Source organism: Eptatretus burgeri, chromosome 7 (genome assembly GCF_056783735.1).
Source record: "Eptatretus burgeri isolate ZD-2024b chromosome 7, Ebu_testis_v1, whole genome shotgun sequence".
NCBI classification, from domain to species: Eukaryota; Metazoa; Chordata; class Myxini; order Myxiniformes; family Myxinidae; genus Eptatretus; species Eptatretus burgeri.
In genome coordinates, this window is record NC_140967.1 from 76,283,145 (window position 1) to 76,309,426 (window position 26,282).

The following is a 26,282-nucleotide window of genomic DNA, read 5'->3' on the forward strand; positions in this document are numbered from 1 at the left end:
TTAAATAGCTGTCTTGAAGCCTTCGAGGGAAGAATGAGATTGAAGAGACTCAAGAAGTTGATTCCACAGATGGGTGAATGGAAAAGAAGAATGAATCGGTTTTGGTGAGCAGTGAGCCTGGATTTTTGGAGTTTCACCAGAAGGGGGTTGCTGTTGAACTGCATGCACCCTGGGTGCAAGACCAGAAAGGAGGCGATAGAAAACAGAGGGATCACTGACCTGTCTGCGATGTGAACATGATAGGCCCATAGATTCAGCTTCATTGCATGAGATTGCAATGATCTTCAAGGCCTTGGTTTCTACAGCGTCAAGCTGAACAAAATGTGAGGCAGGAGCGCAGCCCAGAGGGAGGAGTAGTACTCCATCAAACTGTGGATGAAGGCCTTGTAGGTGCATTGGAGTTGGGGTGTGCCATGGAAGGACTGCTTGATGAATGGATGGCTCTGGAAGCCAACTTAGAAATGTGGTTTGCCCAATAAAAATCATAGCTGATAGTTCGACCCAAGAGTTTGAGTGACCACTTTTTTAAGAGAGTGAGAAGAAAATAGATGGGAGGGTTTTACAAGGAATTACAGCGCAGGAGGAGGCCATTCAGCCCATAATGCCTGCGCTACACCAATACCAGATTTAATCAATCCGTCAATACTCCTTCCTTTCGTGTGCAGCCTCTTGGCTGCTACACGAGTACTCATTTCGCCGATCTCAGGATGGCAGGCTGTCAACCCCCTGGTGTTAATTCAGTGGCCAACGGGTCTTGAACTCAGGACCCTAGGATACCAAGCCACCACCCTAACTGCAAAGCCAACACCAGGTTGGTCAGATGCTCCTTTTGGAGTGAGAGTGCGAGTGTGACATTTGTCTGGATTGAAAAACATATTCCAAGTGTTTGACCAGCTGTTGTTTTTGTCAAAGTCTGAAGAGGGAAGAGACTGCTGTCTGCTGATCTGAAGGATGAGGAATGTCATAGCATGTTCCAAACTATGATTAAATAGCGATTCAAACTTTTATTTTTCATGTCATCTTTGTACTTGATTGTAACATGATTGATTTTTGTTCACCTCAAAATCGCGCTTCAATTGAAAACTGTTAGTCATTGTCCAAAGCATCCTGTACCACTTTGTCATAGCTGTTTGGATTACAACAATGTTTCTCGTCCTTGGAACAGCACACTTCTGAACAAGTTAGTCCATCTCGATGACAAGGACACATCCCATCCCTTTTACTGTGCAGAACCAAAGCATCCACAGAAGAGATCCTTCAGCTTGTTACAGGCTGTCGGTCCCTTGATGAAGACGGGGATAATCATGTCATCCTGCATAGTCTATCATGTCAGAACTTGTGGTTTTGCTAAGTGGGCCATTGTCCATGTCTTGGCTTGATCAAAATATGCGTTTAACATGTTGTTTGAATGTATCTTCACATGGAGGAAGTTTTGCTGCTGGTTTCCTGATGTTGCCAGATGAACGTGCAGAGTGTTAAGAGATATTTCTTTCCTTCTGGATCTGTTATTTTGGTCAGAGAATAGACAAAAACATTGGAAGCATTTATGGCTGTGTCCACTGCGTGTCTCACTTTATTGCTACTTTTTTCATTTCTGTACTTCAGTATACATAAATTTAGAGGACAGATGGAAATAAATTTTGGACAACTGATACACAACATGGCCAAAAGTATGCGGACACCCCTTCTAATTGGTGGATTCGGCAATTTCAGCCACACCCATTGCTGACAGGTGTATACAATCGAGCACACACCATGCAATTTCCATAGACAAACATTGGCAGTCGAATAGGCTGTACTGAAGAGCTCAGTGACTTTCAACGTGATACCGTCATAGGATGTCACCTTTCCAACAAGTCAGTTCGTCAAATTTCTGCCCTGCTAGAGCTGCCCTGATCAACTGTAAGTGCTGTTATTGTGAAGTGGAAACGTCTTGGAGCAACAACAGCTCAGCCACAAAGTGGTTGGCCACACAAGCTCACAGAATGGGACCGCAGAGTGAAGCGTGTAGTGTGGAAAAATCGTCCGCCATAGGTTGCAGCACTCACTATCGCACTCACACCCACAACACTCACAAGCACTGTTTGTTGAGAACTTCATGAAATGGGTTTCCACGGCCCAGCAGCCACACACAAGCCTAACTAAGATCAACATGCACAAAACCAAGCGTCTGATGGAGTGGTGTAAAGCTCACCGCTATTGGACTCTGGAGCAGTGGAAACACGTTCTCTGGAGCGATGAATCACACTTCACCATCTAGTAGTGCGACGGACTAGTCAGGGTTTGGTGGATGCCAGGAGAACACTTACTGCCCGAATGCATCATGCTAACTGTAAAGTTTGGTGGAGGAGGAATAATGGTTTGGGGGTGTTTTTCATGGTTTCGACTTGGCCTCTTAGTTCCAGTGAAGGGAAATTTTAACGCTGCAGCATGCAATGACATTCTAGATGATTCTGTGCTTCCAACTTTGTGGCAACAGTTTGGGGAAGACCCTTTCCTGTTTCAGCGTGACAATGCCCCCATGCACAAAGCGAGGTCCATACAGGAATCGTTTGTCAAGATTGGTGTTGAAGAACTTGACTGGCCTGCACAGAGCCCTGACCTCAACCCCATCAAACACCTTTGGGATGAATTGGAATGTCAACTGCGAGCCAGACATAATCGCCCAACATCAGTGCCCGACCTCAATGATGCTCTTGTGGCTGAATGGAAGCAAATCACCACAGCAATGTTCCAACATCTCGTGGAAAGCCTTTCCAGAAAAGTGAAGGGTGTTATAGCAGCAAAGGGGGTCCAACTCCATATTAATGCCCATGATTTTGGAATGAGATGTTGCACGAGCAGGTCTCCACATACTTTTGGCCATGTAGTGCATGTCTCAGAAAGCATAAACATCAGTTCAGCAACCTTATCTTGCCTTTCCTCACAGGCTTGCAAAAAGGTTTGTGACCCTCTCGTTGTGATTATTAATTTATTTTCTTTGTCAGATGAAGGACATTTTCCATGGCAAATGATGTCGGAACGACAGAGCTTAACAACATTGCCTGTGCTTTTGCTGGGCTCCAATTGTCCGTCCATCAGCATGTATCCAATGCATTGTCAATCTGTATCGGAATAAGCATCCCGGTACTTCAGTAATTATGGTAATAATCTGCAAATTTGTCTGTAAATGCAAGCACATCCACAGCTGAATTAGAAGCAGCAAATTGAATTGCAAAAGTTCATGTCTCTACTCTTTGGCAAGTATGTGCCTGCATCAGAATAAATTGCCAAAACAAAATGTTGCTGCCATTAGTAAAGCAGAACAGAAACATTACTTTTATGTATAAAATATGGGAAAAGTCACATTTGTTCATGCAAAGTGGACAACAAATGTTTATGCTAATGCTAAAACATGATTCTAACATACCTCGGTGGTATAGCTGATTGAAATACTATACATTGAAGAGCAGTATCCAAAAACCGGTCAATTTACAAGTGAACATCCAGCACCGCGTGGAATATCAAAATACACAGAATGGTGGCCATTTTGATGACATCATTTGATCCAAGTTCCTCGAGTGGGATTCTGGGTGATTTTTGATTGTTCGAAGGGCTGGCAGATGGCCTAGAGATACACACGTATGCCTCTAAGCCGTCAAGCCTGGGTTTGAATCCTGACCCAGCTAATGCTTCAGTCACATTTGGCTCGGCGGCCGTAGGGTCTAAAAAATCTACGGCCACTAGCAATTATAGGGCGACCGCAGTATTTCCACGGTCACACAATGTAGCAGTCACATATGTTTTTATTTTTCGGGTTTTCAAACCTTGACCGAACCCAGTACCTGCAGAGCCTAATTTGCTGCTTGACCGAACCCAGTACCCGCATGGCTGAGGAAGTTGCCATTGCAAGGCTTCTTCCTCTTCCTCTTCCTCTTTTCCTCTTCCTCTTTTCTTCTTCCTCTTTTCCTCTTTTCCTCTTCCTCTTTTCTTCTTCCTCTTTTCCTCTTTTCCTCTTTTCCTCTTTTCCTCTTTTCCTCTTTTCCTCTTTTCCTCTTTTCCTCTTTTCCTCTTTTCCTCTTTTCCTCTTTTCCTCTTTTCCTCTTTTCCTCTTTTCCTCTTCATGCGGCGGCCTGATTCAGCATTATATTGAAAAACAAGTAATGTATAATCATGTACGTTTTTCTCCTCATTGATAATTATTAATGAGTTCGGCGAAATGCGACCCGGAAACGATAAAAATGTTATCGGACAAAAAATTAACGGACATTATGGGACTAAAAAATCGAGTTATCGGACGTTAACTGGTCCGATAACGATAAATGGAAGTTAACTTCCGATAATAGTCCGATTAAAAAAGTAAACTTCGATAATTATCTTATCGGATTATCGCATTTGTGCCCAACACTGGTGGCAAACACCTATACTCCGATCTCTAGCGGTAGCGCATGGTCGACGCAGACTGCCACGGAGGCCGTACGGAGGACGCACGGCGGGCGTAGGGGAACCGTGCGTCGACCCTGCGTTGCCCGCAGGTAGTCACACAGACCACAAGGCCACCGTACGTTGAACACGGATGCCTTAGGACTACTCTGCGGCGACCGTGGAAATAGTGCGGCCGCCGTAATTTTTTGGGGGTTGGCAAAATTCATTTTTCATTGATAAGAGCCTATGGCAGCCGCACGAATAACGCAAGTCCACCGTACGCCCTACGTACGGTCGACGTGGAACACATCTACGTCATGGCTACGACTTGTCGAATTGCTACGGCCAACCTAGAAATGAAAAATGTTACAACTCCGTGCTCTAATTCCACGGAGACCCCCACGGCCTGTAAAAGATAGCCATACGGCGTAGGGCCACCCTGAGGCCACCTCAGAAACTCTGCGGCCGCCGCACGTTTCTGTCAATTCAGGGGGTGTACGGCCACCGTATCCTAGCCGTAGAGCAAATGTGACTCGTGCTTTAGAACTGTCATCCCAGTGTTTCACAGTCAGGGTGAGTCATCAGGTGTGTGTGCGTGCCGTGCATCAGATGAATGTAAAACTTGGTGTCCAGTCTTCCAGCATTAGTTGGTGTTAGTTAAAGACCCCATGATGTCCTTCGTGAAGAGTAGGTGAGCTATCGCCAGCACCATGGCCAAATTCTTGCTCTGACTCCCTGAGCCGGAGTGGCGATCTGACCAGAATTGTAGTCTAGCAACTGCTTCGGCAGCACCAACGCCCTGCATTGGGCATTGGTACATGATGATGATGATGATTATTGTCAGAGCCAACACTTTCCCAAAACAGCAAAATTAGCTTGTGGTACGTGACTTGCCACTTCAATCTTTTTGCAAGTTCAACCTGTTTTTAAAAAAAACATCTTTCGCAGAAACTGCCATTCTGCAAGTAAATTGATATATTTAGTTAATGGTTGTTGATTGCATACATGGCAAGTTTGTGGTGACGAAAAATGGGCTTGTAGGAATTGAAAGCAGTTTATTACTTCTTTTTTTTAACCAAACATGGTAATACCGCTTTTCGAGGGGTTGTTGTATTGTGTCAGTGACACAAAATGCACCATAATACTGAGGTAGTCGTTTATTGATGAGTTTGACTTGCAACTGTTCAGAACTCATCTCGAATATTCACTTACAGTCTGGCTAGAATAACCTTGACGATCATAAAACACCACACAAGCAGGGGTCAATCAAACTGTCTGACATGGCCATGACCTGATGGAGGAGTCATTTCGTGTAATGGACAGCATTGTATTCTCTACATGCTTTTTTGGCTTGTCTGATGACATCTCTGGATGGATAAAAGTTATGACGTGGGGGTTTTGGAGAAGTTGGTTTTTCTTGCAGGAGAGCAAACATGGTGACCTCATTTGACAAGCGCCTCAGGAAGTCGGTATCGTTAATGCTAATTGGTAAGATGATACGTTCTTCTTCGGCATTACTGTGAGGCAGGACAAGTACGTGCTGAACCACTGTAAACGGAAGGCCAAATTGTGCTTCCCCGTCTGCCCTTCTCATCAACCTTCCGGCCAATACAGGTTTTGATGGTACTAAAATGGGCCTGCAGGTTTTTCAGCAACAAAATGGCCAAACCCATGTAATGCGGGTCACTTGCCATATGAAGGATTGACATAGCCTGATGGGCCGAATTGACTCCTACTATATATATATATATATATATATATATATATATATATATATATATATATATATATATATATATATATATATATATATATATATATATATATATATATATATATATATATTCCTCGTATTTGATACCTAAACTAACGGTTTGATTTTCTTTTGTACCCAAACTAAGAAAAGGTTCAAGCGAATGTTCTTACCCTTTTCATCTGCATCTACCATTGAACATCCCATTTTCTGCTTATGTCATCAAGAAAATGTACATGATGTTTAGAGTCAAACTAAATGACCTGAGTTAAAAGCATCTCTTTTTTTGAGTGTAATGAGTTTGTCACTGTACCATGCAAATACTGGAAAATATTTTCATTTCTCTGCATAATCATGAGACTTGGTGAAAGCATTACCTGATAATGTAGAATGAAGAACTGCTCTTGCTGCTGAAGACGAGTGTCGGTCTGTGTCGGCAGACAGGTAGAGAGAGCAATGGGTTAAATCAACTGCGTTCATTGAGGTAAGCTAACCGCAGTGGGAAACAAAGAGAAGCATTAGCTTATCCTTGTTTCCCACTGCGGTTAGCTTCCCTGGATGAATGTCCCGTTTATTTCATCCATTGTTCTACATGAAAAAAGCTTAAATAAATAATAATCCTTCCCTAAAAATGGCTTCAATGCTTCTGGGTGCACATGTTTATCTGGGCTCAGTTGCTCATACACTGTACTGAAAGCCATTCTTGATTTATGACTTGGTAATTTGATTGCGAGCCATGCACAGAACACAAAATGGTAGGCTGTGAGCTATTCACTTTTTGTGGGAAGTTATGCATATGCTAATTGAGATGCCTCAGCGATTTTTATTTGCTGAAATAAAAGTGTTCCTTTTCATTCTATGACTGTTTCATAATTTATTAATCACTACAGAAAGTATCCTGACTTTCTGTAGTGTTGTATAACTATCTGCAAGAGTTGAAGATGATAATCTGTAATGGTTCATTTTCTTGATTTGTGTGCATGCGCCAGGAAGCAGAGACAGAACAGGTCGAGCATTGGTTATAATATCTACGAGAAGTCCTGTGTGGTCAAGTCCTCGTTGCACTGGCCTGCAGGTTGCTCAGCTCTTGCTCTACTACCACTCGCTGCCCAGGTGAATGGCATTACAGCCATGAGGAAATATTGTAATGCACACAGCATTCTTTGCAAGGCATGCCTAAGCATTTCCTGTTGGTTTATTTTTGAGTCCTTACACTGCACTCCGAGTTGGCCTTTTATATTCTCTCTCATGCCCGGTGGCTAACAATTGTTTTTTTTTACAGCCAACAAGTGTCTGTCTCTTTTTAAGTGGTTGGGTTTGAACAAATATTTTGTTTCAGCCATGTTTGTACCTTGTTGTTTTATCCTTGAAAATTTCATTCTATCTCTCCCTTCCACGTCTTTCATGACTACCTTATTTTTGGCCTTGGCATTCTGCCCAAATCCGCTGCAGGAAAGAGGGAGCAGGTCAGGGTCTGGTTGTGCTTATGGATGCCAGACGGTGCCGTCCCAAACCCACACTCTTCAAGGCTTTTGCTATTCTCCAGGTAACCGATGTTAAAATACCTCCTGGGTTTTTGGGCAACCATGGCACATGGCACACTGCATACACACTTCATCAGGTGAATTACATTCTCTTCAGAGTCAGAACAATGTCGAGTTAATCAGCAAATTATTCTGTCTGTCGTTTTTGGATTGATGGTATTTTGTTTTTGTCTCCGCTTGCCTACTTTAATACATCACCGTTTCATTTGGTGCCATCAAAATGAAAATGTCAATATTTTCCGAAAAAAAGGTTGCACTTTTTTCAGGAAATAATCTGACATCAGAAATTATCACGAACAAAAAAATAAATATTCAAAAGAGTTTCTGGCAGCAAATGTAAACTTGTACCTTTCAGTTATTTCCTTGGCCTGTCCATTTTGGCACTGCCTGCTGTTGGGAAGGGGATTGCTGGGGTGGGAGAAGAGGAATAGTAAAACCGAGTTGAAAATCTGCCACCCGTAACTTTGAAGACCCAAAATTCAATAGACGGCTTAGATTTAATCGAATACAGAGGAAATGGATGTATAGTTTGGTTATATGAACCATGTTTGACTGAAGGTAATATGATCTTGAAACTGTAACTATCAATACACAGTAACTATCAATAATAATAACAAATGTGGGTGGGGTGAGGTGAGAGAAAAATTTTGTCATTCACTTATGGTACTTTGGAATGGGGGATTGACGGAGCCTGCAGTTGATACAAGGACTGTTTGCAGGACTTGGCCACAGTGGATTGCACACAAGTACAAGGAGCTTCTTTTTTTTCTTTCTTTTTTTTCTTGGTTCAAGAAGAGTTTTAATTGAATATACATGGAGAAGTCTGCTTCCATTTAGGCAAACCTTTGGGGTATTTTTGTGCCAAGGAAGTTACTGAGAACTGTTTCTTGGCACATATTTGGCTTCCCATTTTTGAACTTTTAAAAAGTTTTCACCACAAGAGTTTGTAATGATTATATTAAATAGTATATGATATAGTTTCATCCATGATCATACTCTGTTTTCAGAACATCTGTTCTGCTGAAGCAGTTTCTGTGGCTAAAAACCCTGGACAGGCCACCACTGTCACAAATGTGAACAGAAGAAAAAGTCTGTGCTTTCAACCATCAATGTGCCACAAAATGTAGCTTCAATCAAACAAAATATTGGCTCGACAATGACGAAAATGGAGAGAGTTTGTTAAAGATTAGGTTTTTCTTGATTGTGAGTGGCAGATTGTTTATTTGTTTATTTATTTTCCACTTCTGTTCACCTGTCATAACTTCCCACCATTTTCAGGATTCTGCTCCAAATTGCCTTTATTCTGTGATGATCATGCTGGACCAAGAGACAAAATTTCATTTGGACACTTATCCAGCCATCCAGGTAACCAAAACTTGCCACGTGTTGCTGATTCCTGTAATAAAGTGAATATTCGTTTAATTGCACATTTTTAATCTGTGCAATAACTGATACCTCGCTGTTTCATTCTGAGGAGTGTTACACTGTTTCTGTGAGCCGAGCTGCGAATGTTTCCATCTAAACATCTGTGAATCACCCACCATGCAGCTCAGGAGATGATGAAAATCACAAGTTGCATTCATTGTGTGCTCTTCTGTTTTTATTCTTTATAGAGCAACAAAATATAGTTTACTATAACATATAAATGCTGGATAAGTTTAAGATGTTAGGGGCATTAAGCAAAATATAATTTCTTTCCCTACCTAGTTTTGCCTTTTAACAGTTCATATCTGGCAGGCGAACTTGAACCTTTTGAAGTATTTGACTTGTTGTCGAAGATGGAGCTCACTTGACATTCTTGCAAGCTTGTCCATTGTCTGGCTGAGCTGAGACGAGATAACAAAGCATTCTGATGGAATTTTGCAACAACCACAATAAAGGTTTAGTTTAAAGCAATTTCTCTGTCGAAGTGGAGTGAGGGAGGAAGGGTGTATGGATTGAAAATATGTCAGCATGATCATGCAGGCGTGGTATAAGAGATTAGTGAGGAGATTCCTTCTCCGAGATAAAATGTGCCTTGTATTCTCTTTCAGCACTTTGTATCCATTGGAAAAAGGCGTTTTCTCAATCCTATTATTATTATTATTATTATTATTATTATTATTATTATTATTATTATTATTATTATTATTACTTAAATGCCCGATTATATAACGCACAGATCGTGAGATTGTTACATTTGTCTTCACACAAATAAATGTCGATCATATAGGCTATACATACTTTATCTTCAGGAAACTTTATCTCAATTTGACCCAAAATGTGATTTTATGCGAGACGCGGCTCTAAGAGAGCTCCGCGTTGTTGTTCTTCTTCTTGTTCTTCTTCTTCTTGTGAAGACCCTTTAGGACTCGGCTCTTTTATATACAGGATCCGGATTTCCTTAAATACTAAACACTTGTACACATCCTCGCATTGAGGGAGCCTTTTGAGAGTGTCTATCATGAACTTTTAAATATATTCGGACATTTGCTTTAAAGTTTCGAAAAGTTCACGTTACTATTTAAAGATTATTCCATTTAATGTATTGTAATTTCGTAAATACGCTATTTTCTCGTCATGAACGTCGATCGTCTATGACGGGTCTTGCTATTGGCGAGGCACGTGACGAAATATCGGAAGTTGTTGTTTTTTATTTTTATTTTTTCTTTTCTTCTTCTTGTTCTTCTTCTAGTGAAGACAAAACCTTTAGGATGCGGCTCTTGGACACATTTGTCCTTGTTAAAAAGTGTTTTTTGTAGTTGTTTGTTTTTAAAGGCGTTGTTGTATTAACATTTTTTTTTCTACAGGGGTAACTGAACAAATGGCCTTCACCTCCATTGTTTGTCTTGCTATTTTACTGTTTGCAAAACATTTTTCCCAGAAAAATCTTTTGGGCATTGACTGCATAGGTATACCTTTTTATGGCCTATCTCTGTTGGTCATCTAAATGCATTTCCTTACATTGCATTTGGTTAACAGCTTGCAAGACGACATTCTGCTTTGTTCTTTTATTATGATGCAAGATTTTTGATCTTTGCTACCTTTTCCCACTGCATTATTTGGGGATAAAGTTTTGAAATATGATTATGCATAAATAAGAGCATGTAACAAACATTTAACTGTGATGTGTACAGTTTGAATTGATAACGTCACTGAAATCTCTGCATAAGCATGTCGAGAGCAGCCAGCTTCCTCCCACTCTCAACGGTTCCTTCAACTACAGCCACGAGGACTGGGTGGAGTTTCGTTTAGTGAGTGCAGCCTTTTATGCCTCCGCTGATGAAGTCGCCGGAGGCATTATGTTTTCAGGTTGTCCGTCCGTTCATCCGTGATAAGGTTTTTGTTATCACGATAATTTAAGAACGGTTGAAGGGATCTCAGTCAAACCTGGTACAAGTTTGTAGAATGATGCAAAGATGAACTGATTAGATTATGGGGCCAAGAAGTCAAAGGTCAGAGACCCTGTTTGGTAAAACTTCTGTTACCGCACTAACTTGTGAACCAGTGACGGGATTTTGACCAAACTTGGTATAAATATATATTATGATGCAAAGATGAACTAATTAAATTTTGGAATCAATATGTCAAAGGTCAGAGGTCATGCCAGGTAAAAATGTGATGTTTGAAAGTGGCTGAAGGGGTTTAAATCAAACATCATAATGTGGGTGGAGGCATATTGGTCGAGATCGTGATGTCGAAGAGTGCCATTCTGGTTTTTTTTTAAATTTCTTTATTTTTTTGATACACTAAAGTTATGTCAAAGAAAACTAGTTACACAATTCTTTAGCAGAACTAGTGGGCCCATTGGTCCATTGACCAAATTTTCATTGGTATTAATGGCCTTGTAGCATACCCGCCTATTGTACTGTTTGAGCATTTGCTTGCCTTTTTACCAAGCACAGATGTCCTTGGGCCAGGCCAGAGGGGTGGGGGGGGGGGGTGGGAGGATTATACGTTCATTATTATAATTGCCAAATTATACTACTATTGTTACTGTTGCTAATATCAATTAATTTAATATATGCTTTGTTACAGTGTTATCATTATTTTTGTTATTTATTTTGTAATTAGTGTTTCATGCCGTGGAAGGACTTATCGAGCTGCTTTATACACATTTAAAACATGGGAATTCTTCCAGGTTATTTGTAGTTAATTAGCCTAATCAGTTTGGGAACTTATGATTATCATCTTGGTGTATCACACTGCACATCAGAAAGCTCCAGTATGTCTCCACAAAAAAACACGCCCTCCCCCCCCCCCCACCCACACCTCAGCCATTTATAGTTTATTTTAAGTTCTCTGAAACATTATAAAGCATAATGCTCAAACATATTTTAATCTCAAATGAGAGTGATTTTTTTTTTGTGAACATCTCAACTTTCCAGTTCATTTTCTCTTTTTGTGTGTGCTTAACTAGAGACTCGAACCATTCATCATTTCCTGCCAAGGAGCCGTGAACTTGTTGCAGAGTTCAATTTCCACTTTGAAATGCAGTCATCTTCCTGATGACATAAAGGTTTTTTTTATTTTCTTCTTCAATTCTCCTTTGGGCTCTTTATGCTGTACATTTGTTTTGCTTCAGCTGTTCAATCACACGTCCTTTTCATGCAGTTTATTTTTTAAATAACCCAACGATATGACAATATTCTTCAAACCGTAAATGAACCAGATACTGGAAATGACGCCAGATGTTGAATGAGTTTGTTGACCACTACACTTGCATTCCCAGGAGGTGCAGGTGAAAAAGGAAGAACACGACGGCATGATGCGCTCAGTACTGTCCGACCTGCGCCTCGTGTGCCTGCAGAGAGAAGGTGGTGCTACATTGTCACGACTTAGACGAGAGCAACAAGCACACCTCATCTTTGATGATTGCCGGTATGTGACTATATTGTTACGGTTGTGGGGTAGATGGAGGAATTTAATGGGGAATTTAGGATTGAATAGAGTTGTTTGGTCCGTGGACGTGTAGGAGGCATCTCGATGTAATAAAGTCGGGAAACTGAGCTTTATTGTTACATGTCACCACATGAGGGGTGGTCTGGTGTTAATTAGCTAGGGAGTAAGAATAAGTTTCCCCAGTTTGTAGTTGACCCTTGTTACTTTTCCCTCTGTTTTTATATTTCAAGATCAGCATTAAAGGTGGTGAAACATGTCCCTAAAACGACTACAACCAAACATGCCGAGTGGGCCGAGGCCTCGCCTTCCCGGGTTTTCGTGCGAGCAAGCCACGCCCCAGAGGATAAAACAGTGTTTCGGGGTGATATCAGTCAGAGGAGAGTGGAGTTCAGGGTGAGTGCACGCATGAGGTAGAGTTGAGTTGAGGGAAGGAACGCATGCGGTCGAGAGAAAACGTAGTTAGGAGATGGCCTGTAAGAACAGGGCTTTATGGCTGGCTTTCCTTTGACGCACGAAGAGGACTGCACGATTCTTGAATTCGTGTTGAGGCGATTTGGCTCGCGTGGTGAAGCAAGACACTGGTCTTTGGCTATTAGTTGGGTCATGAGGACAATCGATGCACGAAGCAGCTGCACTGGGTCTCTGAACCTTGGTGTTAAGTGTCGCTCGCAGATTGCCTGGCTTACATTTGTCCTGCTATTACAGAAGCGACTTGGCACCATTTTGCGTGCGTCTGCATGTACCGTGGAAGCGCCTCGATTCCAAATTCCACAAAGACCAGCTCTGGGCCAAGCTAATTTAAGAATAAAGGAAGGGTCTTCTTTTTATTTTGTTTCCTTTTGTCTGTATTCAAGTCCGGGTGCAGAGGCGCCTCGACTTAGACTTTTATTTACCTCACGTTATTATCATTACCTTTTGATTATTGTCCTTTGTAAATATTTGTCTATTTTCATTCAATGTGTTCATTTCAAGTAACTGTATCCGTGTATTTGTAGCGGGGTTCAAGTATAACCCCCTCCTGAACATACACTGCTGTGCTGTGCTCCTCCGTCCCTCCGCCATTGTGCCCTTTTCCCACGTGCATGCATTAATCTCTGAGAGTTTCGGCTGAAGGCCTCCAAGGGAGAAGTTCGGCTGTCCGGGGGCTGGCGGTGTTAACTGCCCGTCACCACAAATTAGGTCGGGGGGTTAACCTTGGCCACCCACCCCCGCGACAATATTCTTTGGGACTCAAACAATGTTTCCAGGATTACGAAGATTATTGGAGACATTTATAAAAGCTTGTGTTTCAGAGGCAAACATTAGTGATATCCTTATTTTATAAACGCTTTAATTGATTGTTTTATTTTCTTGTGCTGCTTTCATATTTTGGCATCTCTTGATTTGCTGAACTACCCTCCTCACCCTCACAATTCCACTTTCCCATATTATCATTTCGATTCCACTTCTCATATTTTTATTAGCCGCGTCGTGTTGCGAACGCTGGCTCTCAGAGAGCTCCGCGTTGTTCTTCTTGTTCTTGTTCTTCTTCTTCTGGTGAAGACAAAACCTTTAGGACGTGGCTCTTGGACACATTTGGCCTTGTTCCACTTGGAATCAATGTTTAAATTGTGCTCTTCATAGTCTGGAGGTTGATCTTGGCCTGTCGACTTTGTTTGCCAGAGAGTTGCTGTCCTTTGGCACTTTGGGGAATCCGTATATACTTGACTGCAGCAGTCATTGGTTATGGAACCAGAAGACAGGAATATGACATTTGGCCTTAATACGGAAGCACGTGCTCTTTTTGAAAGCTACTCTGGAATATTTATTGGTCACAAGCACATGCTAACTGGTTTAACATCCCTTCCGTGAAGTGAAAAGTAGCTTTTGTCCCACCTTGGTTTGACGGACACATTAGTACAGGATAATGTCTATATTGTATGATGCAACACACTGCTTAGGAATATGTGCCACAACGAATTTGTATTCCATCAGGAGTCCAACCACGTTGCCGCTTAAACTATCCTGCTGTCTGTCCCACTTTAAATGTAATGATGATAACATAAGAGTGCGAGACCCTTTTCATAATCGGCCTTTGGAAGGAGAAAACTAGGGTTCTAGGAATTTGGGATTGGCTGATTTTTTTTAGACATGGTTTGTTAGATCTCATACAGGTAGGTGATACTCAAATCCTTTGAAGGTCTCCACGTATAAGAATAGTCAGCAAATTATGCATTTTGTCAAAAAAGTTTTTCAATCTTGTGCTTTGTGGATATTAGACCAGTAGCCCAGGGGGGTCAGCCGAGCTGGAAAGTTAACCAATTTTCATGTATATCGCAATGGTCCATACGTGCATGTCCATATAAGGAAATGGACGTCTGCTGGGCAAATTCTGGTGGGTGTGGTCAAAAGGGCCATTAGAAAGGGACCCCAAAATGGAGCTAGATCAACTCTGCCAGTTAACCTGATGAAACTGAGTTGAAAATGTTCGGCATAGTCCTACATATCATGTATGACCACTGCCAGACATTTTCAGTGGTGGGGTGTGCCTGCCAGAAACCCCCGAATGCCCCCACCCCCAAAATTGAACGAGATCAGCTCTTAAGTTAACCCGGTGAAACCCACAGGAAATAGTTTGGCAGAGTCCATGGTATCATGAATGGCCACTGCCAGACATTTTCAGTGGTGGGATGTGCCCGCCAGACACTCCTGAATGCCCCCACCCCAAAATTGAGCTCGATCAGTTTGTGATTTAACCTGATGAGAATAACATTGAGAATAAAATACAATGGAATGATAGCAACATAACTTTTGAAAAGCAGATGTTTTCTTTCTAGTCATGGGAAAAGAAGGGATTTCTAAGGTATTGTTGTGGTTGAGGAAATTCGCAAACCACCATTCAGGTCCCGTAGGTGAGATATCTCTGTAAGTACATGTGTAGTTAGCCCCAAACCCGTTGTTTAGAGGGAATAAATGTGATTCATTCGGGCTGCGACCCTTTAAGATAGCCGTTTTTCTGTTCTATCTTTATTTTGAACCAACCACGTCTCAACCGCCATCACACAACAACCACCAACCGCAACACCGCTTAACAACAACGCCAACAGCCACGACCTTTACCGTCACGGCTCGCTCCCGTCAACATCGCATCACCGCATTTCCAAGCGTCGCCATGGCCATCACCGCCACTTTAGGCCCTCCACCACCTTCGCCTCTCCTTCTGCGGCCGTTCCCGCGCCGCTTGTGGGCGCCGAGCGTCAGGCTGTCCTGGCCTCGTGCGGGATGCGTGCCGGGCCACGGGTACAAAGAGCGGCCTTTCCGAGCGGAAGTCGGATCAGGAATGATACACGCCCACTTCCGATCCGTCCAATCATTAAGCACGGGGCGATTTGGCCCCGCCTCCAGGCGCGTCGGAGTAGAATCGATATATGCAAATTCGAGGATCAGGGGAGGTTCACGCCCACTTTTCCTCCGTCCAATGGGCGAGCGTGGCTCCGCCCCCGAGCTCATCCTGATCCGGAAATTTGCATATGGGTTCTCCTGCCGTACGATAAAGCGCCGAGCGCGGGGCGAATTCAGTCAGTTTTGTTATGGGTCGGAAGCAGTTGGAGGCAGTCGCAGTTTTGTTTTGGGCTCGGGCGAGTTGGAGAGGTGTGGCGGTGGCGGAGTGTGGCAGCAGCAGTCAAGACGGGTCTGGAGGAGAGTCGGTCTGTCGGGGTTCGGAGTCTGTCGGGGAGCTGCAGAGAGGGGAAGCCGGGAGCGCGGTCGAGGTCGCAGTGGAGTCGCTCGTCGCGGGACCCAAGCAGGCTGGCTGTCCTCTTTCCCCAGAGCATCAACAATTCCCCCCTTCCCCCCCCCCCCGCGCTGAGATAGTGCAGAAAGGGGGCCCCGTTCCCACCCCATTCCAAGCAGTGCCAACGAAACCCGCGGAGGAGCGCGAAGTCGGGGCACCGCCGCGGCATTTGCGGCTCATCACAAGACGGGTAGGCTCCACCCGGTCTCGCGCCACAGGTCTGCCCCCTTGTATTGGAGGGTGGCCCTCTTTCTTTTGCTTTTGAGTATATGTGTTGTCGGCGCCGTCTGTCAAGTAAAACTGTGTAAGTGTTGCCGTGTGCTCGCGTAGTCGGTAGTAGATCTGCATTGTTGTGTTTCTTTTGTTACATTTGCTTTTGGTGCATAATTGTTGTAATTGTATATGTGTGCTTTCCGTTTGCCGCGGAATAAATGTGCCTCATGTTGAACTGTTTTTCCCGTTTCGCTTCGTCTTCTCTTTAATTGAATCTCCATCTTACTTCACGTAAAGAGTTGGTAGTGGGCTAAATACGCCCGATAATTAATCGGAACCGTCGAGGTTGAAGATAACACCGCTCGGTTATCCCGATAGTACGGAACGGGTCGCTTAAAGTGGCCCGTGTCCGAAGTCGACCTGCAGCGAGGTGCGATCGCCCGGTCTACCCTCCGTGTGGGTACTTAGGTAGGTCGAATTTGGCGAACAACCCTATCCCACACGGGGGGCCGATTGGCACGATCGTGGTGAGGCCGAAAGGCCCACCCGTGACTAGTTCCCGGCATTAGTCCGAGAGGGTGACGACGGAATTGTCCGTCCAGTGGGCGACGTGCCGCGATTCGAGTTACGTGGCCGCTCGCACGCCGGCGGGCGCGAATTCGCAACACTGGTGTCAGGTCGTGGGACACAAACTCATCCCCCTCCTCGCGGCACTGGTGTCGGAGAGCGGGAAAACGGGCTCTCCTGTCTCCAGCTCAATTCATGGGAATCGGTCCAGGGGTGAGAGGAGCGACCCCCGATTCCCTCCAAATTACGAGCGATCAAATTAACCCTTTACGAGAAATAAGATGGCGTCTCAAGGCGAGCGGGAGCCGGGGGTATTAGAAATGGATTTAGAATGTGTAGAATCCATGGTCCAGGATGAAAACCCCGAGCAGCAAATGTTGGTTGTGCAGGAACACGAACTCGCCCAACTGAACCCAGAGCCCGAAATAGGTGCGGCGGCGGCCGCGGTGTATGACACCTCCCCTCCCCCTCTCCACCAAAACCCTTCCCCGATCCCTGCCGAAACGGCTCACCCAAGGGCACCCGACATGGCCCAGCTATTCGCCATGTTGACAGAAATACAAACAGCTGCACGACGGTGAGAAACGAAATGTGAGGCATGGACGAAAAAATAGATACGAATGCCCAACAGATGGAAAACAAAATGGATAGAGACACGAACAGAACGAAAGAGATGCAGGGTGAGATGCGGAAAATGGGCCAATGTCTGCAGGCGGGCATAATGACGACGCCACGTGTGGGAACGAACGAGCTGGGAGGGAGTGCAACGGCTGTCAGGCCCGCGGTCGGGGCGGGTGAGAAAATAATTCCGGAGACGTGTGAGACGAGACACAAGGTAAAGAAGGTATTAGAAAAATTAAAAGAAAGCCAGGAGGAGACAAAGGAGGGATTGAAGGTCGTAACGGTGGAGTGTGAGAAAAGACTTCAAGACATGACGAAGAGAGTTGATAAGCTGGGACTGGAGGTAAAAACGGAGACAGAGGAACTGGGAAGACAGGTAGAAAACCACAAGGGCAAGACGGAAGAACAGTTAGAAGCCAAAGCAAGGTCGGAGGGTGCAGAGATGAGAAAAGAATTAGAAAAGGAAGCTTCTGAGTTCCAGAAACACCAAAACAAAGAGGGGGAATTACCAAAAGAACTGATAGTGTTAAAAGAGGAAAGGAAGAGAACGGAAAATGAAACTTTAAGAAACCACACTGTACAGATCGAACAGCTGGAAGCGAAGGCCAGACTAAAGAATGAGGAACAAGAAAGAGTACTGAAAGAGCAAGGAATGAGACAGGAGAAAGAAATCAGTCAGTTGAAGGAAACGATGAGATTGCAGAATGAGGAACAAGAGAGACAGTGGAATAAAAAACTGAAAGAGTATGAATTTGAAACTGAACGACAAAAGGAAAAAAATAGGTTGGAATACGAGGAGAAGTTGAAGGAGCAAGGAATGAAGCAGGAAGGAGAAGTCAGGAGATTGAAGGACACAATGAGATTGGAGAGGGAAGAACGAGAGGAACAATGGAATAGAAAACAAAAAGAACATGAATCTGAGGTTGACCAATTGAAGGAAAAGCTGAGGCTGGAGTACGAGGAGATAGACAAAGAACAGCGAATGAAACACAAAATGGAGATGAACCAAATGAAGAAAACCATGAAACTGGATAAGGAAAGACAGGAGAGGAAACAAGGAAGAGTAATGAGACAGCAGCGAATGAAACACAAAATGGAGATGAACCAAATGAAGCAAACCATGAAACTGGATAAGGAAAGACAGGAGAGGAAACAAGGAAGAGTAATGAGACAGCAGCAAATGAAACACAAAAAGGAGATTAACCAAATGAAGCAAACCATGAAACTGGAGAAGGAAGGACAGGAGAGGAAACGAGGAAGAGTAGTGAGAGAACAGCGAATGAAACACAGGAAGGAAATGAGCCAATTGAAAGAAACAATGAGATTGAAAAAGAAAGAGCAGGAGGAACAGTGGGAGAGAAAATAACAACTATATGAGTGTGAAATTGAACAACTAAAACGGAGAGCGAGATTGGAGTCAACGGAGATTGAGGAGCTCCGGAGGGAGAACGAACAGCTAATGGGGCTCAGAGAGAAAGAACGACTCAGATGGGAAGGAAAAAGGAACCAGGAAGAGACAGAAATAAGGAACAAGGAGAGAAAATGTATCGAGACACGGGAGACAGAAAAAATAGAGGAGAGACTGCATGATAATGACAAGGTTAGAGACGTACACACACACATGGAGGTAGGGGAGGATAATGAGGGGGAGCTGGCGGACTGGGTGGAGACCCAGTGCGAGCAGCTGGATGGCCTCCTCCAGGAACGAGGGGAGGGAGTATGCCCCCTTGAGGCGAGTCACGACCAGGTGGGTTCGGTCGTGCTTTGCTAGGTTGAGGGGACGGGTGCTGTGAACAGGTGCACGGAGAGCTTGGGGGGTATAGAGGCCCCGGAGACCCTTGTGGGGACACGAATCCCCAGTGTGGTTGTCCCGGTGTGTGTGGTGCCAGGTGTGAGTGCGTCCCCGTGTGTGGAAGCGACCCCGTGTGTGAGTGGTGTGGTGGTAAGTGTGCAGAAGGGCGTGCTTCCCAGCACGCCGTGTGTGGATGAGGCACCGCGGGCGAGTGCCCCCACGTGTGTGAGTGATATGGTTTGTGTGTGGGAAATGGCACGAGTGAGTGGAGGGCCGTGAGTGAGTGGAGCCACGTGTGCGAGGGAGGTGGCATGCGTGAGTGAACGGCCGAGTGAAGGGTCCGTGTGAGAGAGTGGTATGTGAGGGAGATGGCGGTCGGCATGCGGGAGCACGCAGCCGCGTCTCCCAGTGCGGATTTAATGGTGAGGTGTGTTAGCGTCGTGGCACGCAGGTGTGCGTGGGTCGAATGGCAACGACGGCGACATGTGAGGGACAAAAGCCGAGTAGCGGCTGTAGCTGTTTTGAGAACCGCGCCGGGTTCACCCAGCAGCGAGCGCGCGGTCCGTGCTGTGCAACGCACGAGGCCCCCACGTGCTCGCTTGCGGGAGTGAAGTCCCGGTCCGGAAACGCACGCGGTGGATTTGCCGATCCCGCGGACGGACAAAGTTTAGGCAGGATTACGGATTTGGACCGGACGGGTTCTCCACGCGGGCGTGTGTGTTAAGCTCCAATGGGCAGAGCACATGTGTTCGCGTGGGGAACCCCTCGAGACGTGGGGCTTGTCTTTTTTTATGCGCACGGTGACGTCATGGCTGCACGTGGGGTTGGAATCCGGCAGGAGGGGTATCCCTGCCGGATGGTACCATCCAAGGAGGGACGAGGTACACGTGCGGCTGCCATGACGTCACGCCAAAGGTGCGCGGCTCTGAGTTGCCACGCTGGTGCGCAGGTTGCGAGTTTCCGCGCTGGTGCTGCGCGATGAAAAAAAACAAAAAAAAAAACAGCAAGCCTCGCTTTTGGGTGAACAGGATTCCCCGGGCAAGGGGTGGAAGACCCCCTTACCTGGGCACAGGATGGAAACTAGTTAGGGGGAAGGGTTAGCTTAGTTAGACCGGCTCCATGGGGCAGGGGTAAGTCCTCATGGGGCCCGTGGAATGGATTAGTTAGAGGGATTGTAGTCAGATTTAGGTTGGGAAAGTTATTTTAGAGATTTGGAGACAGTGACAGACTTGTGAATGTGTAGAGGGGACGTAGTTTAGCTACGTAGTGTTAAAAGGAACGTGCTGTAGTTTAAGGGACGACGTGGGAGCACGAGTTAGTTAGGGGAGGTAGTTAGGAGGATGGCAGAGTTCAGCGGTGTGTGTTGAAGAGTTGTGGGTTGTGAGGTGAGTACGTGTGCTTGTTGAGTGAGTGAGGCCAGCGGGTCTGTGTGAGTGGAGCGAATGTGGAATGCATGGTGCGATGAGTGATTGGCGGGAGGAGTGACTCCCGCCCAAGGGACCCCGGGGTCAGTGTAAAGTGAGTTAGCTGGGTTAGTCAAATTAACAAAAATGAAGTCGTTTTGCTGTTGGTGGGGAAGTAGGCTCAAAACCCGTTTGGAGGGGTGCAGGAGCCCTGTTGACGGGCTGGGAGCGTGGCTGCGAAAGGTGAGTATCGCTGAGTGGGTACCCCGGGCACCAGGCTAGTCGGCCGTGGTAGGCCAAGGGCCCATGGGGGGCCGGGATAGCGTAGTGGGCATGGGTGCGTCCGCTTGGTGGGGGGCCCGGGGCGCCAGCCTGCCACGTGTGCGTTTCAGAGGAGGTGCCATGGGGGGCACTCCCCGGTGTTTAGGGAGCTGGTAGGCTCGGAGGCAGTGTAGTGCCCGGGGGTGCCATCGTCGGAGAATCGGCAGAGGGTCCTGCCTGCCAAGGGGAGCCACGCGTCCCAGCCATGAGACCGTGTGAGGGCACGGAAAGAAAATTGGGGGGCAAGGCCCGGAATTGTGAGGACACTGACACAGGCGAGGGGAATCTGGGTTGTTAGAACCAATACTTTAAGCGCGAGGCGCTTGTTGAAAGCCCCAGGGTAGTTTCACAGTTAAATGGTTAGGGTAGATTAGGAGATGTACCCCTCCGCACCATCCATCCCCTCGCTGTCATTGTGGGCCGCTGGACCCACTTTGTGTTATAGATCGCTGAAGTCTGGGGAGGCCATCCTGAGGCTTCGTTGGGCCTCGACACAGGACGCTAGCTCTCCCTTGTTCCCCTCCGGGAAGGGAACGTAGGGGTTGGGAGTAGGCTGGTAGAGGATAGGTTAGCCGAACAAGGACAGTAAAGGGGGTTACGGGACGAATTATAGTGGGAGGAATAGGAATAAAAATAAATAAAAACAAAAAAAAATAAGTTGCGCCTAAATTGGGTTTCACAAATTAAGGGACTGGGTAGGGACAGTTACAGGCAAAGGCGATAGGTGGGAGGGAGACAGTAGGCAGGTCCGAGCCCGCCTTCTGAGTGGCCAGCACCACCGCACTCCCTCCACCAACCTCCACTGAACGGCAAAGGCTGGCCAGCTTCATCTGCCGGCTGTGTTGCTGCAAGGCCTGTGCCGGCCCACTTCATCGGCAGCTGTTGTTTTGCTACAAGGCCTGTGCCGGCTGGATCGTCTGCAGCTGCTGTGCTTCAAGGCCTGTGCCGGCCAGTTCATCTGCTGGCTGTGTTTGACTGCAGCGGCCCTGTTCTGCAGGCTTTGTTTGCCTGCTGCCTTTGCCATGCCATGCCCACTGCCCTTGTTCACCAGCCCCGTTCAATTCTGCTTTGCCCCCCCCCCTGTTCATTTCCATGTGCGCCAGGATCAAGGCAACAGTTTGCAAGCTGCGAGAACTGCCCTGTTGGCAGCTACAACACGGGCCTGCAGTGGCGGCCTGTGCACCGTGTTTGCATTCATCCATCCATCCATCCATCCGTTGTGCTCATTGCGTGTGCCACTTGAGCTGGCACGGAGACTGCGTTGGTGCAGCCCATGCACCGTTGTGGTTCACTGCGTTCAGTTCAAAAGGGGAGGCCGAGGACTGCGTGTGAGCAGCCGGCCACGTTCCCTGTCACCTGCATTGCTTGAGCCAGAGACTGCATGCGAGCAGCCTGGCTCCCTGCTAACTGCTTTCTTTTTGCAGAGTCCATTGATCCTGGGCCATGGTTTAGTGTAAAATTTGTAAGTTAAGGTTAAGATGTACTGTACATATGAGTGTGCCCCCGGCATGTCTGTCTTAGCGCCGGGAATTTTATTTAAGTCGTCCGTGTGAGTGGGTTTGTTTAGGTAGTTACTCAGCCCTCAGGTTATTTATTTTCGGGACACGAATACTCTGAATGTCGCACTCAGGGATCCGTAGGTAAAATGTACTAGGGGAGAACTACACATGATGGCACACGAAAATTTGACGACTCGGGACGAGTCTGTAAAAAGGGGAGGGGGTAGTGTGGTTGAGGAAATTCGCAAACCACCATTCAGGTCCCGTAGGTGAGATATTTCTGTAAGTACATGTGTAGTTAGCCCCAAACCCGTTGTTTAGAGGGAATAAATGTGATTCATTCGGGCTGCGACCCTTTAAGATAGCCGTTTTTCTGTTCTATCTTTGTTTTGAACCAACCACGTCTCAACCGCCATCACACAACAACCACCAACTGCAACGCCGCTTAACAACAACGCCAACAGCCACGACCTTTACCGTCACGGCTCGCTCCCGTTAACATCGCATCACCGCCTTTCCAAGCGTCGCCATGGTCATCACCGCCACTTTAGGCCCTCCACCACCTTCGCCTCTCCTTCTGCGGCCGTTCCCGCGCCGCTTGTGGGCGCCGAGCGTCAGGCTGTCCTGGCCTCGTGCGGGACGCGCGCCGGGCCGCGGGTACAAAGAGCGGCCTTTCCGAGGGGAAGTCGGTCAGGAATGATACACGCCCACTTCCGATCCGTCCAATCATTAAGCGCGGGGCGATTTGGCCCCGCCTCCAGGCGCGTCGGAGTAGAATCGATATATGCAAATTCGAGGATCAGGGGAGGTTCACGCCCACTTTTCCTCCGTCCAATGGGCGAGCGTGGCTCCGTCCCAGAGCTCATCCTGATCCGGAAATTTGCATATGGGTTCTCCTGTCGTACGATAAAGCGCCGAGCGTGGGGCGAATTCAGTCAGTTTTGTTTTGGGTCGGAAGCAGTTGGAGGCAGTCGCAGTTTTGTTTTGGGCTCGGGCGAGTTGGAGTTAAGAGGTGTGGTGGCGGCGGAGTGTGGCAGCAGCAGTCAAGGCGGTTCTGGAGGAGAGTCGGAGTCTGTCGGGGAGCTGCAGAGAGGGGAAGCCAGGAGCGCGGTCGAGGTCGCAGTGGAGTCGCTCGTCGCGGGACCCAAGCAGGCCGGCTGTCCTCTTTCCCCAGAGCATCAACAATTCCCCCCTTCCTCCCTCCCCCCCGCGCTGAGATAGTGCAGAAAGGGGGCCCCGTTCCCACCCCATTCCAAGCAGTGCCAACGAAACCCGCGGAGGAGCGCGGAGTCGGGGCACCGCCGAGGCATTTGCGGCTCATCACAAGACGGGTAGGCTCCACCCGGTCTCGCGCCACAGGTCTGCCCCCTTGTATTGGAGGGTGGCCCTTTTTCTTTTGCTTTTGAGTATATGTGTTATCGGTGCCGTCTGTAAAGTAAAACTGTGTAAGTGTTGCCGTGTGCTCGCGTACTCGGTAGTAGATCTGCATTGTTGTGTTTCTTTTGTTACATTTGCTTTTGGTGCATAATTGTTGTAATTGTATATGTGTGCTTTCCGTTTGCCGCGGAATAAATGTGCCTCATGTTGAACTGTTTTTCCCGTTTCCCTTCGTCTTCTCTTTACTTGAATCTCCATCTTACTTCACGTAAAGGGTTGGTAGTGGGCTAAATACGCCCGATAATTAATCGGAACCGTCGAGGTTGATGATAACACCGCTCGGTTATCCCGATAGTACGGAACGGGTCGCTTAAAGTGGCCCCTGTCCGAAGTCGACCTGCGGCGAGGTGCGATCGCCCAGTCTACCCTCCGTGTGGGTACTTAGGTAGGTCGAATTTGGCGAACAACCCTATCCCACGCGGGGGGGCGATTGGCACGATCGTGGTGAGGCCGAAAGGCCCACCCGTGACTAGTTCCCGGCGTTAGTCCGAGAGGGTCACGACGGAATTGTCCGTCCGGTGGGCGACGTGCCGCGATTCGAGTTACGTGGCCGCTCGCACGCCGGCGGGCGCGAATTCGCAACAGTATAAAACGTCATTTGACGTGTTTTGTTGTAAAGACTCTGACGTTATCTGTTAAATGGTAATACATTACCGAAACTATTATTTCCCTTTAAGTTCGTAAAATTAAAGAAAGCGTTTCCGAGATTATGGTTGGATAAATTGCGTACTGCTAAAACAGGTATGGATTAATCGTGGGAACATTTTATTGAAATGTCAATTGCAGTAGATGCTATCAATGTTTTAAACATGAAAACAAAACACTTCTACTCATTGATTGTAGAGAGAAAAAAAAACAGATAGAACCTGATGTATTTAATCTTTGGCAACAACGATGAGCTGTGGTACTAAAACACAAAGATGAGCTTTGGTACTAAAACGCATGCCAGAGCTCTTTTGCACGAGTTGAAATATGAACTGATTTTTTTTTAAACAGTAAACCAAACGAAAGAAATGACAGAAGCCAGGTAGAAAGATTGTTTGACATGCTGTGGAACAGAATTTGATTTCATTTGTCTGTACATTTATGTTTTGTAATGTGATTATCATATGATGAAACAATAAAGTCTTTCGAATGAGGCAAAGAAAGAAAAAAGAAAAAAATGAATGACCACTTGACATTTTCTGTGGTGGAGTATGCCTGCCAGACAAACTCTGATGCGACATCCGGATCAACACTACCATCCACCTCACCCTTACTGATGAAGAGGTTGATGTAACAGCCAGTTTTGTCCTTCTCTACGAAGTTGATGGGTTTACTTTTGCCTTTCCTGAAAAATCAAGTACAAATTCCAAATGTAACCATTCAACCACTGCTCCAATGATTTTGCTTTAATAGAGACATTTTATTGAAACGCAAATATCTTGTGCCGACCTGTAAAAGGCCGAGGTGAAGTCACATCCAGTGAAGGCATGGTATACGGCAGTGCTCCGGGAAGTCCCGGGTTGCGCTCTTCAAGGACGTCAGCAATGACGTCCATGATGATGTTGGCCATTGCTTTCCATATCGCAAATATTACGGCAGGGAATGTCATGGTGAGGGCATCCGATACCGATGTCTTAGTGATTCTGATTGTTGCCCTTGGACAGCAACGCAGAGAAGTCCGGTCGATGGCCAACATCATCATGGACTGCGGGATGGGAAACAGCGACTGTGCGCTGCTGCCACCTTCTCGTCGGACCCTTGACATGAAGATTCAACGAACGCAGTATGTAACAGCATTGTGGACACATGCCGTGACAGCATCTCCTGGGGACGGTTTGTCACCAACCAATTATGGATGGTCTGTGAATGACAACATCCTGAAGACAACCTGGTTTGAAGGGCCAGCCATACCAGACAGTTTGTTTGCGAATGGCAGTAACAACGCAGAGGACATGGAGGTCGAAGGTGACAGCGAGTTGGAGTTGGAAGTAGAAAGTATTGATGGATTATTGAGAGATTCAGATGGCGAAGCATGGAGTGAAAACTCAGAATCAGAGGAGGAAGATGGGGATTACTGATAGGAGACCACT

The 26,282-nt window shown here is 46.3% G+C and overlaps 1 protein-coding gene across 3 annotated transcripts in view; it reads left to right on the forward strand.

The window, feature by feature from the left end:
- LOC147023575 (uncharacterized protein KIAA1755-like) overlaps nucleotides 1-26,282 on the forward strand; it is a 121,181-nt gene that overhangs the window by 75,512 nt on the left and 19,387 nt on the right. For all 3 annotated transcript variants that reach the window (XM_085889084.1, XM_085889082.1, XM_085889083.1), the window contains 6 exons: nucleotides 7,147-7,270; nucleotides 7,610-7,703; nucleotides 8,980-9,066; nucleotides 10,818-10,934; nucleotides 12,101-12,199; nucleotides 12,413-12,561. In XM_085889084.1, coding sequence (XP_085745210.1) covers nucleotides 7,147-7,270; nucleotides 7,610-7,703; nucleotides 8,980-9,066; nucleotides 10,818-10,934; nucleotides 12,101-12,199; nucleotides 12,413-12,561 — 670 coding nt within the window. The remainder of the gene's footprint in view (nucleotides 1-7,146; nucleotides 7,271-7,609; nucleotides 7,704-8,979; nucleotides 9,067-10,817; nucleotides 10,935-12,100; nucleotides 12,200-12,412; nucleotides 12,562-26,282) is intronic.